This window comes from Leptosomus discolor, chromosome 1, assembly GCF_034619465.1.
Source record: "Leptosomus discolor isolate bLepDis1 chromosome 1, bLepDis1.hap2, whole genome shotgun sequence".
Lineage (NCBI taxonomy): Eukaryota > Metazoa > Chordata > Aves > Leptosomiformes > Leptosomidae > Leptosomus > Leptosomus discolor.
Window position 1 is genome coordinate 131138804 of NC_141391.1, and position 17967 is coordinate 131156770.

The 17967-nt window shown below is 39.6% G+C and overlaps 1 protein-coding gene across 1 annotated transcript in view; it reads right to left on the reverse strand.

The window, feature by feature from the left end:
- SPAG17 (sperm associated antigen 17) overlaps positions 1-17967 on the reverse strand; it is a 115627-nt gene that overhangs the window by 25123 nt on the left and 72537 nt on the right. Inside the window, 9 exon segments of the mRNA XM_086460644.1 lie at positions 1870-2046; positions 4792-4946; positions 6071-6215; positions 6511-6731; positions 9556-9685; positions 12090-12248; positions 12852-12880; positions 14236-14347; positions 17372-17580. Coding sequence (XP_086316770.1) covers positions 1870-2046; positions 4792-4946; positions 6071-6215; positions 6511-6731; positions 9556-9685; positions 12090-12248; positions 12852-12880; positions 14236-14347; positions 17372-17580 — 1337 coding nt within the window.

The following is a 17967-nucleotide window of genomic DNA, read 5'->3' on the forward strand; positions in this document are numbered from 1 at the left end:
CAACATATATATCTGCAAGCACCAATAGGCAATTTCACACAAAAATACTCGCTGGTCAAGCCAGGTAACTGCATACTCAGACATGTACTGATGTACCTCTGTGAGGTGTATATGTATCTACGTATATACACCTACACACAGAGATACACTTATTTATATATATGTCTATACACTAATATGTTAGTTAATAATTGCACAGTACATACATATACACTCATATACAGGCATATATATAAATATAAATGTGTGTATATATATACATAAAAATGTGTATATACACACAGGTGTGTATATATTCACCTATATATAGGTATATAGGTGAATGTATGTATAAATATATATCCCTATATATACACACATGTTGACACATGAAGAGATATAAATGTTATATATATATAGATGCATTACGATATTTAGCTATCTACCCATACATAACTGGTGCATACATGTATGTATAAATATATACATATACATACAAATATCCATATATGAAGAGATATGGATAGATATAGACACAGATTATATATTTATATCTATCTACCTATATATACCTATAGATATATATGTATATATGTATAGAGGGGTCCCTTTTTAGGCATTTATTCACTGTAAAAATAAAGTCTCAAGATAATCTTACGATAATATTAAGTGAATTTCTACAGTACTTCCTTCTAGTGATTATTGACTTATGTACCATTAACTTATGCACACAAGGTATAATAACGCTTCTAATTCTTAGTATAGTCTGTTGAAGAACATATGCCTTTGGAAGATACAGTTTAAACCACAGTGATTCAAAAGGCGGTCCATGAACTGAATCTGACACACCCAGCCAATGCCCATTTCACTGTAGTCTCAGGCGTGACTTGGACAGAAGAAGAACCAACCCTATTATACTTCTATGTGGTTGCCACCCCTACTAACCATTAGTCCCACCTTTCTTACTACACCCCTCCATATCCCCTGTGATCACTGCTCCCATACCTTCAACTGCCCCACAGCCTCCTCAACTTCCTTCCTCTAATCCCTAAGTATCAGCTGAGAAAAAGGATGTGCTGATGCTGATGCCAAGCAACTTCTGTGCTGCTTTGAACTGCACTGATTTTGTAGGAACTTGGTATGTTTGAAATTTCTACCCCTCTGTTGATTAGTTCAAAATTTGTTAGGGAGAGATTGATAGATAGCATAGATTTATATAAGCACTGTATCTTCAGCCTCGGAATATTATAATGCCTATGTACAGCTGAACCTCAGTGCTGTTTCACAGGAATCTGGGAAAATGGCAATGACTACAATTGCAACAATAGAAAATATACTCTGAGAATGTCACATTTAGAATCTTTAATTAGAACCTTTAATTAGAAAACGGTATGTAGGTCACAGACACTCAGATGATGTTTCCTGAACTCAAAACTAAGTACTAACCTAGCTCAAATTATCTCTTAGGTGTGAAAGGATCACAGCACAATCGGTATGACTTTAAAGACCGAATCATTCCTTTTACAACAATATTTGCCTTACCAGACACGATTAGTGCATTTCTGTGGTCCTTCTGAAAAGCCAATACCCTTTCTCATTTTTAATGCTCATTTGCAGAGATGATTCTTTGATATAAGACAAGTCCCACTAATTAAGGTAACTTTACAGGTGAGGTAAACTGTAAACCATGTGCTTTATTTCAGTCTCCCTAAAAAGGGAGAAAAATCAAAAAAGGGAAACCCATAACACCCTCAAGAACATTTCAGAGACCTGATTCAGGAGCTGTTCCTTCCAGCTAGCTAGGCTACTTTAAGAAAAACTAGTACAAGGCTACAAGCTGACTTTGAGAGATGTTTATAAGATAAAATTACTTAAAATGCAGAAACTTACCTTGAAAAGATTTCCTTCAGGATCCACCATCTCACAAATAGTGCTGGAAGTGTGTTTCATAATGTATCTCCCTGCTTCTTTCTCTTCTTTCTTGCTGATGAAATTGTAAACTTCATGGGTATAAACTGCTGAGCAATCTTCATCAATGAAAAGAGAGCCTGTCTTGATGGGTAAAACCTATTATAGTAAGAAGGGAAGAGGTTCAGTCCTGAAAGGTGCAGTCTTCAGTTTAGAGGTATCACGAAAATGAAGAACAGATGCAAATCAAGAGGAGAGATCTCTCAGGCCTTTACTACTGAATCATCCAGTTCTGAGGGACTAGAGGGAGAGAAAGAAGGAAGATGAGGTCTAGGAGTTAGGCTGATGTTAGTCTCTGTAATGTTTTCTTTAACTTCAGGAAATTTAAGCTTGTGATTTAAATAAGCTATACAGCTCTGTGGAAGTATCATAGAATCATAGATTATCTCAAGTTGGAAGGGACCCTTAACAAAGATCAAGTCCCACTCCCTGCTCCTCGCAGGACTACCTAAAAATAAACCATACGACTAAAAGCATCATCCAGATGCTCCTTGAACTCTGACAGATTTGGTGTCATGACCACTTCCCTGGGGACCCTGTTCTAGTGACTGACCACCCTCCCAGTGAAGAACCTTTTCCTACTGTCTAATCTGAACTTCCCCTGATGCAGCTTCATTCCATTTCCTCGTGTCCTGTCGCTGGTCACCAGAAAGAGGAGGTCCGTGCCTTGCCCTCTGCTGCCCCCCTTGAGGAAGTTGTAGACTGTGATGAGATCACCCCTCAGCCTTCTCCAAGCTGAACAAGCCAAGTGACCTCAGCCGCTTCTCGTAAGTCTCGCCCTTGAGACCTTTCACCATCTTGGTTGCCATCCTCTGGACACACTCTTAATAACTCGATGTCCTTCTTATACTGAGGTGCCCAAAACCGCACACAGTACTTGAGGTGGGCCTGCACCACGGCAGTGTAGAGTGGGACGATCACCTCCCTCGACCAGCTAGCTATGCTGTGCTTGATGCACCCCAGGACATGGTTGGCTCTTTTTGCTGCCAGGGCACACCCTTGACTCATATTCAACTTGCCATCCACCCAAACCCTTACATCTCTTTCCAAGGGGCTGTTCTCCAGCCTCTTGTCCCCCAGTTTGTATGTATAACCAGGATTACCCCATCCCAAGTGGAGAATCTGGCACTTGCTCTTGTTAAACTTCATACAGTTGGTGATTGCTCAGCAATCTAGTCTATCCAGATCTCTCTGTAAGGCCTCTCTACCTTCAAGGGAGTCCACAGCTCATCCTAGTTTAGTATTGTTGTCAAACTTACTTAATGTACATTTGATTCCTGCATCCAGACAATTTATAAAAACATTAAAGAGCACTGGCCCTATAATTGAACCCTGTGAAACCCCACTGGTGACTGGCCACCAGCCTGGCGTAACTCCATTCACTATAACTCTTTGAATCCAACTCATCAGCCAATTGCTCACCCAATGTATTATGGACTGGCCTAGCCACATGCTGGACATTTTGTCCAGAAGGATACTGTGGGAGACACTATAAAAATCTTTGCCAAAATAAAAACCCCAACCACCTACTGGCTTCCCTTGGTCAACTAGATGGGTGACACTGTCATAGAAGGAAATTTAGTTAAGCAGGACTTTCCCCTTGTGAGCCCGTCCTGGCTATGACCAATGACTCTGTTGTCATAGAATGGTTTGGGTTGGGAGGGACCTTAAAGATACTCTAGTTCCAACCCTCCTGCCATGGGCAGGGACACATTCCAGTAGATCAGGTTGCTCAAAGCCCCATCCAACCTGGCCTTGAACACTGCCAGGGAGGGGTGTTCTGGTTTGAGCTAAAACAGTACTCCAGGTGGGGTCTCACAAGAGTGGAGTAGAGGGCGTGAATCACCTCCCTTGACCTGCTGGCCACCCTTCTTTTGATGCAGCCCAGGTTGCAACTGGCTTTCTGGGCTGTGAGTGCACGTTGCTGGCTCATATTCAGTTTTTCATCCACCAACACCCCCAAGTCCTTTTCTGCAGGGATGCTCTCGACCCACTCATCCCCCAGCCTGGATTTGTGTTTGGGATTGCACCAACCCAGGTGCAGGACCTTGCAACTTGGCCTTGTTGAACTTCACGAGGTTTGCACGGGCCCACCTCTCCAGCCTGTCAAGGTCCCTCTGGATGGCATCCCTTCCCTCCAGTGTGTTGACCACATCACACAGCTTGGTGTCATTGGCAAACTTGCTGAGGGTGCACTCAATCCCACCATCCATGTTGCCAACAAAGATGTTAAACAGCACCAGTTCCAATACCGACCCCTGAGGAACAACACTCATCACTGGTCTCTCCTTGGATATTGAGCTGTTGATGGCAACCCTTTTGAGTGCAACCATCGAGCCAATTCCTTATCCATCAAGTTGTCCATCTGTCAAATCCATGTCTCTCCAATTTAGAGACAACGATGCCGTGCGGGACAGTGTCAAATGCTTTGCACAAGTCCAGGTAGATGATGCCAGTTGCTCTTCCCTTATTCACCAACACTGTAACCCTGTTGTAGAAGGCCACCAAATTTGTCAGGCAAAACACCTGTCTCTCAAGTGTTTTTCAGTAACTCCCAGAATAACCTTCTCCATAATTTTCCCAGGCACTGAAGTGAGACTGACAGGCTTGTAATAACCAGGGTGTTCCTTCTTACCCTTCTTGAAAACTGGGACATTTGCCAGCTTCCAGCCAACTGGGACCTCTAATGGCTAAATATCATCAGAGTATAAGAGAGATGGAATCACAGGATTTGTGAAGGCTATAGAGAATGGAGATAAGATAGTCAAGGTGAGAGACACTGATGGCAGGGAACTTGGAACACAAAGATACATTTCACTATCACAAACTAAAAATAACTCCCACCTGATACGTTCCCTGTGGCTTTGCTATAATAGATGTCCCATCTCCAAACGTGGTACGACAGGTACCGTCCTCACAATTTGTTATAACAGTAGCAAACTCAGGATTCTCTACTTGCATACATTTCACCTTCCTTGTGTTGGCTTCCGAGCGTTCATCTAAGAATTAATACAGAACAACTAGACAGGAGCACATGAACCATGGAGAAATCTTGGGATTCAATTTGCTTTTTCTCTCATAAGGCTGGACCTTTATCTCCTCAGTAAAAGACTCTCAGCCTTCACAAAACTATGTATTAAAGGATGTTATGTTAGTTAAACAATATGCAACCTTCAAATTTTTGGACTGTGTACCAAATATAGGAAAATCCAACAGCAAAAAATGTCTGTAACCATCTGTGTCTAGTGTGTTCAGGACAGTACTCTCAAATTTATCAAGTACAGTACTAACTGTAATGATCTGGATATTTGTAACATACAAGTTGGACCACTGAAATTTTTTATGCCTGTGATACAAGCTCTAAGATGTGAAGAAATTCCTTTTCAGCAGCAGAAGTCAGGGAAAACAGATCAAACTGGTATGTTAATCTGGTCATTGCCTTCCCATTGAATAGACAGACCAGTTCAAGGTCATTGTTTTGACTTTTAAAATCCCCCAGGGAGGTGCTCCACAACCAGAACTTTCTACTGTGTTTGAACACAACAGTCCTGACACCCACACAGCAAATACACACTTTATGTTAATTACAGAACTTATCCAGCAACTGAACTATATAGACTATATCACCAGCCAGAAGAAACACAGATGACCATTAGCCCCACTTGCTTCAGGCAAAACTTCTACTAGGTTTGGCATTTTCCATGGCCATATTTGATCAAATTTTGAATACCTCTGAGGCTGGTAAGTCCATGGCCTCTCTGGGGAATATGAGGATGCCCCAGTCCCTATACACCTATTCAGTTAAGTCTCAAATCAGCTTGCTTGTGTTATCTGGGCAGGTGTAGAGTGGGCAATAAACACATTAGAACTCAGGCACTGTGGTTTCACAGTGAAGCTAGGTCATGTAAGTATATACATGGAAAGAAGGAAATTTACTTGTTTGCTACAATGTGATTTTTGCACTGAATACTGATAAAAAAGGACCAAGCAGACAAACTAAGCCTAGACTAAGCACTGCCGGATTTGTTATCTAGGCTATTGGTATGAGCCTCTTTTAGTATATTTTGACAATTATCTGCTTCACAAGATACAGCAGAGATAAGTGCTCCCATTTTGATTTTACCTGTTTCTTCACTATCCTCTGGTACAAAAAGTTCTTCACAGTTTTGATAAAAAGTCGTGATCCTAGTACCATCAGCATGATCTACTACTCTGCTGCCATCCAGCTTCTCAACAATTATCACTTCATCATCTCGTACTGTCATAACCTGAAAGAATGAAGGAATACTCATTTAGATTAGCTCTGTGATACTTGTAAAAGCAACAACAGTAAAAAACAAGGCATTATGTACTGAAAATCTGATGAAGCTAGACTACTGCAACTTTATCTGCTTCAGAGACTGGGGACTCATTTTCGTCAACATCTAAAGCTTTTGTACTAGTAACAGTGTAATATAATGTGTAGGATATATGTTCAAAGAAGAAATCCTACAACTTATATGATGGCAGCCCTGTCTTTTAGCCTAGTAGACAGTGCTATAATAACACAAAAAAAAGTAATACCGTTCCATCAGCTGGGTCAGTTGCCTGGTAGATTAAGAGTGGCTTCAGATCCATTCTCTTTGTTCCCTCAGTGCCCACTTGAACGCCTGATGGAGTTGTTGTTATCCAGGTTCCTGCCTGGTTCTCCTTACGTTGCTCAGAATTAACCAGATCCTGAGCAGTATTTTCAAACAATTCATCCTTGGTTGGGTGTGTTATAGTATTTCTGTCACTGCCTTTTCCTGCAGAAACAAAAATTTCTGTATCAGACTTGATATACTCTGAGGCAAAAGACAAAATCAATAAAGTGTAGAGTTCCTGTGAGTGTTGGTTTCAACAGAATTGAAAGAAAAACTATTTATCAGGCTGGAAGGAAATGACAAGTCCTGTTACTCAAAGGTGTGCCATTGAATTAACTTAATTTAATGTGTTTGTTAATGACACAGAAAAAGTAAACAGCATGCTAATGATACCTGTTTATGATGTAACTTTGGAAGGGACTATCAATACAGAGGAAAATATGAATGGCTTACAGAAAAAAACTGTCCCATGAGCTTGAAGATTAAAGTAATAGGAATTTGATACATACAGGTTATTAGAATGAAATCTAATGTGAAAAGGAATAAAAATAATTTCTGCTTCAGACAAGTTTGTAACAGTAGAAGAAACAAAAGACCTGGAGGTACTCTCCATACAGAATGACTAAAAATTATCAGTGTGAGAATATGGTGACAAAAAAGGCAAACACAATCTTACGGTGCATCAGAACAAAAGGGATGGAGACTCCATTGTGAAAGGGAATTGGAGAGATCTTATTAAGAATGTGATACAGAACCCTGGTCTCCCATATTCTAGAAATGGAACTTAGACTAAGTGTACGAAAAAGACAACAGCATGGACCAGAGAGGGGACTAAAAGGTTTACAGCATATATACCTGTGGAGTAATTACTGGGGGACTTATTGAAGTACCTTCCCCTATACAGCAATGAGGGAATTTCCAGGGTGGAATGCAACTAATATGCAAAAAATCTGTTCCACAGTAATTCCCTAGGCAACATAAACTGCAACCTTAGATGTTGGCAACACCAGGGGAGATTGGTGTGCTGACTCTTAAGAGAAAAGAGGATGGAGTGAAGACAACGTGGCCAGGTTCTGTGATACCATTGCTGAGATGGGAACTTGATGATACTATGGAACTGATAAACTGTATAGTTGCTACCCTAGGCCAACAGTCTGTCATCTTTTTGACAAACACATGTCCTGAAGTGAACTTAGCTTATTATAATCTCATTATAATACCAAAACACACCTCCATCCCAAAAGCTACCTGCCTCCCAGGTGCGACCACCCCTCACTGAGCCTGCATTCTGAATTTTTCTAGTCTATACTTTTAAAAGCAAAATGAGGAAATTTTACACCAATTATAACAAAGGTATGTATGAGTCACTCAAGCTCCACGTGAAAAGTAAAAAATAGTATAAAATAGCTTAACAGAGAAAGATGTTAGGAAAGATACCATTGATGACCAGTCATGGACCATCTTAGACTTTTGGGATCAGTTGATAGGCTGAGCCTCTCTTCCCCCCCCCCATAGGGACACCTTTGGGTAAGATCTGAACACTTGGTTACACCAAATGCACCTTGGGAAACTTGGAAATCTCTATGGAGTTGCTTTTATAACTTAATGTGTTTTACAGCCAGGTTGTATTATTCTCATTTGAAATTTGCATGTGCTTTGCAGACAGTGAATTTATCACTGGCAATCCAAAGAACTTGTGTATCTGTTGCTGCTCCAATAAACTACACTGTTATCAATCTAGCCGTGTGAGCTTTCCTACATGTGGCTGTGCTAGTTTCATCGAATGCCACTAGACTGAAGGTGCAGTGACTCCATAATCGTAACAGTTCAATTATTAGTCTAGCTGTGTGAGCTCTTTTGAACGCAACCACACTCCTACATGGGGTCATACTAGTTTCGTTGAGCGCTGCTAGACATCGGACGCAACTGAACTCGCAGAGCCAAACTGGGCATCACTCAGAATCTACGCCCAGACACCCCCAGCTGCTCCGATATCTGAGGACAAGCCGGAATGCAAGAGGGTTTATTTTCTGCCAAATTCCTTTGCCCTTTAAAGCAACAACATTCCAGAAAAAAAAAAAAAAAAAAGCTAAAAAGAGAAAAAACTATTCAGTTAAATTTGTCAAGACTAAGCAGTGGAGAGAAAAGGTGGGGGGAAAAATCTGATCATAAATAAAGGATAAGGAATAAAGGATATACACTGGTCACAGATACTGAGACTGAAAATAGAAGATGGTTTGTCAGAGAAGTTCTCAAACATCCTTCCAGTTACGCTAAGAATATCCTAAGAACAAGGATGCACTTGATGAATCAGGAAGCCTCTTTTTGAGGGACCTTTCTCTTTGGCAGCAATTTTTATTCATATACTTCCAATAAATTATAAGCTAATATTATCACAGGTCATCATTATTCTGTGCACTAAGTAGCACTGACGGTGATCTCAGACTACACTCTGAGGTATGAAGTAAACTTTTATTCGGTTCTTTCTCAGCCAAACAAAATAAGAAAAGAATGGTTACGTTAGCACAGACGGCAAGTCCATGCAACCAATTGACAAAGATCAATAGTAGGTGCCTTGGAATACATATAATGAGAAAGAAAAATACAGCAAGTCCTCTGCTAGAGAAGTGTTTCTCAATACCAAGACTAAAAACTGTGTAACACGTAAGTAAGGATTTGACACTACTGTAGTTACAAGGATTTCTTTTTAAAGACTTTATGTATAATCACTCTGCTACCAATATAGTTCTTACACACCCTTTTACTTATTAGAATCCTAGCATGTTAGAAGAAAAAGAAATCCAGAGTAGGAGAGAAATTATTTACTCTAAAGGTAACAAATTAGCAGCAGCAAATGTGTAGCAGCTGAGTACAGACAAAATTGCATTTTCACACTGGAGAATTTTCAGACTAAACAAATATGCCTGTTATTAAGTATCATCAGCACTGCTAACTTTAAATCTGTCCAAAACACCAGAAATGTTACCTTTTTTAGTGCTGGTCTCAGGTAAAGGCTCCAATTCTGCTAATTGTTGTATATTATCTGGAATTGTAGATGGTGGTAGGACAGGGCCAGAATCAGGACTCCTACTCACTGTGCCATCCGCAAACAGAATCTACAGTAATCAAGGACATACTAGAGGCTAAAATCACTTCAAAAACCAATAGAAAGTCTCAAAAGAACGTGTTGCAAATGCAATAGTCACTAGAATGCTATGGGTGACGAAGGGGAAAAAAGTAAAACCTCTCAGAATGAATACAAGAAATAAAGAAGCTATCTCAAAAAGAATTAATAGAATAGAATAGCATATTTCAGTTGGAAGGGACCTACAATGATCATCTAGTCCAACTGTCTGACCAATTCAGGGCTGGCCAGAAGTGTTAAGGGCATTGTCCAAATGCCTCTTAAACACTGACAGGCTTGGGGCATCAACCACCTCTCGAGGAAGCCTGTTCCAGAGTTTGACCACCCTCTCAGTAAGAAATGCTTCCTAATGTGCAGTCTAAACCACCCCTGTTGCAGCTTTGAACCATTTCCACGCATCCTGGCACTGGATACCACGGAGAAGAGACCAGCACCTCCCTCTCCACGTCCCCTCCTCAGGAAGCTGTAGAGAGCAATGAAGTCACACCCCAGCCTCCTTTTCTCCAAACTAGACGAGCCCAAAGTCCTCAGCTGCCCCTCACAGGACAGGCCTTCCAGCCCTTTCACCACCTTTGTTGCCCTCCTCTGGATGCATCAAGGACCTTCATATCCTTCTTAAATGGTGGGGCCCAGAGCTGCACACAGCACTCACGGTGAGGCTGCGCCAATGCTGAACACAGCGGGATCATCACCTCTTCTGACCAGCTGGTTCCGCCGTGTTTGAGGCACCCCAGGTCGCAGTTTGCCCTCTGGGCTGCCCAGGCACGCTGCTGACTCCTGTGGAGCCTGCTGCCGACCAGCACCCCCAGGTCCCTCTCTGCAGGGCTGCTCTCCAGCTGCTCCTCTCCCAGCATACACTTGTGCCCTGTGTTACTCCATCCTAGGTGCAGGATCTGGCATTTGGACTTGTTAAATTTCATCCCATTAATCATTGCCCAAAGGACTGCTAATTGCTGCAGTTCACATATATAATTAAAGGGCACTCTATTTAGTAACAAAAAGGCATTATAAAAGTAAACATTAAAGATTATTCTTTGACTGTTAAGTGGTCAAAAGTTGATGACTGTTTTTTTGTAGCAGTGGTAATGCATCTGTATCACCATATTGGTCTGTATTCAGGTATTCCACATGTGATCGCTGTTAATTTTTTAGTCATCAAGACATCTAACAAAAAGAAGTCATGGTTATTTATCTTATTATAGCTGGTTTCTGAGGTCTATTGTCTGTTACATTCAACTCCTGACATGCATGTTCTCTGTGTGGCAGACAAAGTCTAGAATTACCCCAACAATCCGTGAATTCATTTGCAAATACAGTACAGATGTTCTAGGGAAAAGACAGTAAAATGTGGAAAACAAATGGACAGCATATAGAAGCATCTCAAGAGTTACAGTTACTGCAAGGGTAATTAACTATTTCTTCTTTTTTTGAATGCTTATATATATGCCATACATTCTCAACGAGTCACAGACATTAAGCTAACATAAAGAAGGACACGTTTATAATCTGCTTATACAAAGACCATGGTACAACTATGCTAGGCACATAAAATCTATATTCTTCTGTCAGGAGACAGTATGTTGAGAATATATAGATGTACAGCAGCTAGCTGCTTTGCATACTTCTGAAATGGATATGTTTCTCAGAAATCCTGGCTAAATGGTTTAAGATCTAATGTAATGGATGAATGTAAAGAACTTGTACTAGGAGTTGTGGTCTACTTAGAAAAAAACCTTGAGGAAATAAGGAATTATTTTCTGAGTCAAAACAGATGACTCCTCTTTTCATCTGTTTGCTAACTACATATAGACAGTTGCTTGTAGATTGATTACAGTACCTACAAAGATGCTATCTAGCCTATAGCACTCAAAAGGTACCAGAATTCTAGGCAACCTAAATATGTGTAAACAAAGAAGGTATTTATGAATATAAAGTATTTCTGATGAAAATTTAGGATACCTAAAGGCGTCTGCAGCACTGAAGAACAGTTCAGGTCTTTTCTGGGTCCCATATGACTGTTTAGATGACTGAAAAAAATATATGGATGCTTCTGTGTTGCCCAAAGCCCAACTGATCCATGCTTCAGATCAGTTTAAGTCCACGAATGCAGTTCTTAAACTACAGCTACTTCCTAATCCCAAAGTTGCCCAAAATCTTCACATGCCTGAAATTTTCATCATTAAACCCCCCTATATGCCTTAAGTTCTGATTCTGAACAAAGACAAGAGCATTTTAGTCTTGACATGGGTGCATAACTCAGTGGTTACTTAACTCCTTCATCTACAAACTGGACACTTCTTTATCTCAGCTGACAAGCACAAGTTCAAGGGTAATCACACACACCGGCTGCTTTCAATGAATTCTACTAAACATACCTCAGTAGATCCATCCATCATGTACTTTATGACAGTTCCTTGACTTGTGATGACTCTTGACACCTCCTGTTCTCTTTGCCTTGCCGCAGATGTATATAGAAGAGAGTTTTTTACCTTTTGGGGATAACTCTGCCTAACCAGAATTTCCAGAGCAGGCTGCTTGGCCTGATCTCTTTTAGTGTCTTTGTGCTTTATTTTGCCTTCTGTAACCTCATGTTCCTTCTCTCCACTTTCCATAACCTCTTCCTTCTTTGCTTCCTTTGCTTTTGCCTCCTCTTCTTTAGCTTCACCTGCTTTGGCCTCGCTTTTCTTTATCACTTCTTTCTCAGCTTCAGCTGTAGTGGCTTCACCTTTCAAATCTGAAAACAAATTCTGAATTATTTAATACTGCATAGTACGCATTCAACCAGTGCTAAATACCCAGCATCATGCTGTCTATAGAAAGTATGCAACTTTAGGTAGGACTAACCCTCCACAGAGTAAGGGACAGACCATTTTTCAGAGAACAATTCAACGCAGTCATCTACTCAGAAACTCTGCACCCTTCTGTGGAGGCATCTGTCTTTCCAAATGAAAATAAGGGAAATTTGAAGATGGATTTATTACGGATGCTGAACTTTTGGAAGATTGACATTAGGTGAGAGGAATTTCCTAACTGTCCATAAAGGTGAAAAAAGTTACTGAGTTTCACTAAGTTACAGTTTGTATAGATATTTTTAATTGATTTATATACATTTGGTTTGTTTCTCAGAGGTATGCTGCTTCATCAATTGCCAGGCAGACAGAAGATTCTGGTGGTTTGTATGCAACACCTCACGCACAGGATGTGTTGGAATTTCTGTTAGCATGTACATGGCGTGCGTGATAAATCTGTTTTATTCCTGGATACAGGCACCTCTGCAGTTGTGCTGCTCTATTTTCACATACTCAATATCTCCAATACAGCCTGGGCGGGACAGATTTGTTGTATATAGGTATTAAATGACATCTATAGGTGGCTATTTTTAAAATTGACTGGATGATAACAACAAAATTCACATTCATCTGCTTCAAAACCTAATGGCATGACTACAAAACCCCAAGACTTTCTACAGTTACTAGTAAGCAAAGATGAACCTCATGCTGGTTTTCAAAAAACACTGGGAATTTGAGTCATTGCAGAAGGGTCAGGCACGGAAACTTGCAAGTATCTATATATCCTATCAGTCTTCTAAAGGAAATTCAATGATAAGGCCAGAAAGGCTTATTATATCCATCTTCTCTGTATATACTGGATGGCATAAACCAAAGAACTTCTGTGAAATAATTCCTGTTTGAAACTGATCATATCTCTTAGAAAGGCAACAAAACCTGATTGTAAAATAGTAGCAGAGTCCATCACAGCCTGGGTTAGTTTTGTTAATCATTCTTACAATTAAAAAGTGAATACAACTTAAATCTAGTATAAAGTACTACTTTACAGTTTCAAGCCCCTTAGATTTGTAATACCTTGTATACTGTGTTTAGAAGCTATCACCAAAATTCTGTTTCCTTGTCCTTCCAGGCTGTCACCAGTCACTCCTTTGACCTTTTCTTTGGTAACTGAGTTCTCTGGTAACATGAGCTCACTATAAGATATATCTTTCAATGCTTTAATCACTCTTGTCACTCTTCCCTGAATCTTTCAAAATATGAACATCTTGTCATATGGACTTAAGAACAGCACGTGCAATTCCAAAGGAGGTGCAGATATAGGTAACAATGATTTTCCTGTTATCACTCAAGATTCCTTGGCATATATGCATTTATGAATTGAATTTGCTCATTTTTCTTCAGTATTCCAAATACATATGCATATTCAACTAATTATCCAATGTGACTCCCAAGTGCTGACTCCCAACCCTGAAAAGGGTTGCTGCTTCCTGCACCCAATCTGTTTTGTCCAACAACTTATAATTCTAGATTTTACACGTGTTTGAATTAAAACACACTGTTTATGTTGCAAATACTACTAAACAGACATTATTACAGACTTAGCAATCTGAGACATTAAAAAATTCATACTGTTACATCTAAATCCATCAAGGCAGAAATAATTTTCTCTGGTAATTTTAACTCCTTTTAAATTCCTTACTTTGCAGTGGCTCAGAAAACTAACCTCCAAAACTTTCACCAAGGAAAGTTAATACTAGTCCATTGGGACAGGAGACGTTCAAACTTGGGAAAGCAAGAGCATTTGACATCAGTTGTGTTTGGGAAGCTGATTCTTCCATTTCCATCTACAGAACAAAACACGAATTAGCTTTATTCCACATTTTAAAAGACTAAAGAACAAATTAAACTACAGATTTCAGTTGTAACAAAATATTTTTTAAAAAGTGTTTTCTATCACTCATTTTTAACATTTTGAGAGTTTATGGATTCTGAAGTGGAAATATTAGCTTCTTTTCTTTGATTATACTATCTTTTTTCATTCCTCTTTATTAACCCTTGAAGAACAACCCCTTCTAATTTTATTCACAATGTCAAGATGAGAGGACAATAAATGGATAACATGAAGCAGAAGAGTGTGAAATAATTCTAGAAGTTGCACATCAGTTATTTCACCTACAATCATTAAAAGAGCACAAAAGATAAGTAGAGCAGTACTTCCAGTCTGCTGCAAATACAGCATTGACTTGAGAAGGCGACAGGAAGAAATGTTTGGCAGCATGTTTTGACATGTAATCCTCTTTGCACTGCTCTGTAGCGCAAACTGTTCTGATGACTAGAAAAGATGAGGCTGACCTAAGGAATGTCTGAAGACTGTGGAACATTTGGAAAAAATACAACAATGGACCTTTTGACGTCATCCCCCAAAAAACCCATGTGACAATGAACTACATTATGCCAGCAGTCATAAGATGAAAACAGTTTTGGGTTGCAGAGAGAGGTAACAGAGAGAACTTGTCCTGGTATTACCCTATATTCTTGATTTTTAAGACTAGAAATACAGGGGGAAATTGACAGATATTTTGCCAGCTGTTTTTCAGCATAAAGGTTGCTGTGCATTTTATGGTTACTTTACATAATATTACTGGGTAATTAAGGCTACTCTCAGTAACCTAAGATTGTAGTCATGGATCATGGGGTAGAAATCACATAACAGGGCAGAAGTAACTCTCAGTTATCATCTACTTCTCCCTGTCTAATGGTAAAAAAAAAAATCAAGCATACCTATATCATTAAAGAAAACAGTTAATGTAACCTAGTCTAAAAATTTCCAGGGCTGAAGGTTTCCTGGTAATCTATTCTGGTGCTTTACTTGATTAACCTTACTGACATTTTCCTATCAGTTAGCCTGAATCTCTCTTGCAGAAAATGAATTTAATGCTGATTATTTCTTTGATTATATGGGCTAGCATAAGAGATGATGGTGTCCTTTTAGCTCTTTACAGAAGGCTGTCTTTACAGAATTCCATCTCTCAACTCTAGATCAAACAAACCGAAGCCAAGTCTTTTAATCTTTCTCCACCAGTCAAGTTTTCTAGACCTTTGATCTTTCTTGGTGGTTTCCTTAAAACTCTCCAGTGTGGCCCATATTTTTCTTGCAGTCCAGTATCCATAACCAGACACAACACTTCAACTGAGGCCCTACCAGCCCTGAATGGAAAATGACTTCACATATTTAGCAGGCTATACTCCTGTTTAGTCACCTCAGTGTGGTCTTTGCCCTTCTCACAGCAAGATGGCATTGTTGACTTACATATAGCTTGTGATCCAGTGCAACTCTCAAGACATTTCTCTGTAGAACTGTTATTTATTCTGTAGATATATGTTGATTATTTATACGTAATTGTAGGACCTAGCAATTATTCTTACTGAATCGCATCCTATTTTACAGACCATGTCCATGTGAATTTGTCAAGTTCGCTTCAGATTCTAATCCTGTCCTCCAAAATACTTGCAGACTCACATAGCCAGGTGCTGTATGCACTAACATGGATAGTCTCTGTCTGAAGACATTCTAAACAAAATAAAAGTAAGCCTTTTGGAAGAAGAGGAGGAATGTAGACAACGTTCTAACAGAATTTTAAAGGTAGGGATATTTGTTTGTATAGGGTTTGTTTGCATAACACAATTGCTGTATTACGCTGAGTGCTCTTTGGCCACTCCTTACATCACTTTCCATGCTCATGCTCTTTAAATACCTAGCTAAACTTGCTGAAATTAGGTCAGCAAGGCTTTTGTGGATATGGACAGAATTCACGCTGAAACAAGAGCCACAGCACTACTTCGTCCGGGTACCACAGAAGCAGCATAGGTAGGTCATGTTTAGAGAGTTTTCCAAGGCTACTCTTACAACTCTCAGTATGTGTTCATTCTTGTCTGTCTTATTTCCCTCTCCTCTCATTTGTTTTGTAATGGAAGCTACCTCCCGTTTCTAATAAACCTCCACTGCATTTAACCCTTCATTTCCATATTGCCCGTTCTACCTCTTTGAACTGTTCAGCCCAGCTCCGTCAACAGAATTGTGACCTCCATTCAACTTCATTGCCGAGGGAGCTGAGAACATAACTCATAAGCCTCCGGTGAGAGCATAGCAAGAGCAATTTTGAAAGAAACAGGCAAAAGGAACCAGAGTAGACAAAAGACCGGTTTTCCAAGACATAGTTCTGAAAAAAGAAACATTCAGATCTTTATAGATGAGAAGGTGGTGAACCTTCTCAGTGCAGTGCCCAAAAATGGTAACAAGAACTGGAAATTCAGGATCTGCTTTTGAAATTTCATCCATCCTTTCCAAAGATCTGTCCTGTGATAGAAGCAAAAGTAACTTCCTCAAGTTGCTGGTCCCTGGCTTGTGATCAGCTGGAAAGACCAAATTGCAGAGCTTTTGCAAAACTCATTTACCAGTTGGTTAGACTTTCCAATACAGGTTTTGGAAAGCACAGGAAACTTCTCCTACTTGGTTAAACTAAAAATTAATTTCTAGAGCAGTTCTAGTCACTGAGGTTATTAATAATGTAACAGGTGGAACTGTAAAGCCAAAATTGACAAAAGTATGTAGACCATGGAAGACACACTGCTCTACATCATGGAGTCATAAAGGCTTGTTTCATTAACAACTGCCAATAAGTACATCTGAGAACAACCGGAAGAGTAAAACATATCCTTAGAAGCACCATAAATTGTTAGGAATTTGTTAAGGCACAGCTCGAAGTCCTCTGAGAAGAATATATGCTTCTGTTATGTAAGTCTATGCATTTGAATTTTTTTTTTGTTTCTTTTTCTTTGTTCCTTGGATAATGTTTATATTCTCTCACCTTTTCTTCTTCTTGCTTTACCGGGTCATGAGGTCGTGGAGGGCCTATTTTGCTATGGTTCGCTTTTGTAGATAGCAGAGATTTTCCTGATTTTTGTTTGATGGACTTATCTTTTTTTCCTGAAGCTGATGTAACAGGAGAAATTATGGTCGGAATATGAACAGAAGGGATGTTCAGAATTCTTGCTAAGACAGGATCTGTTTCATCATCTAAGGAAGGGAAAAGCAGTATTTTTAATGCAATTAAGTTTTGTAAATGTAGATGGCTGCATTCTATTTTTTAACAAGATTTTGCACATTAAATTTTACCTTTGGAATAATAACTTTGGTGGAGGAGTTTATTATTTCAGATAGAGGGACTGAATATAGGAAAATATTTAGAAAACCTTTCCATAGACTGACTACTCGTCAGCCTAAAAAGCACCTTGAAACTATTGTTTCCCACAGGTTGTCACTTGCCTCTCAAAAATAGAAAATACAATTTTTAAAATTCTCTTTTACTTCCATAATACTTAGATAGGTGAAGACATTTTGAGCCTAGCATCTAGGAAATGATCGCTGTTGTTATGCTTTATCAGGGCTGATCCAGCATGGATC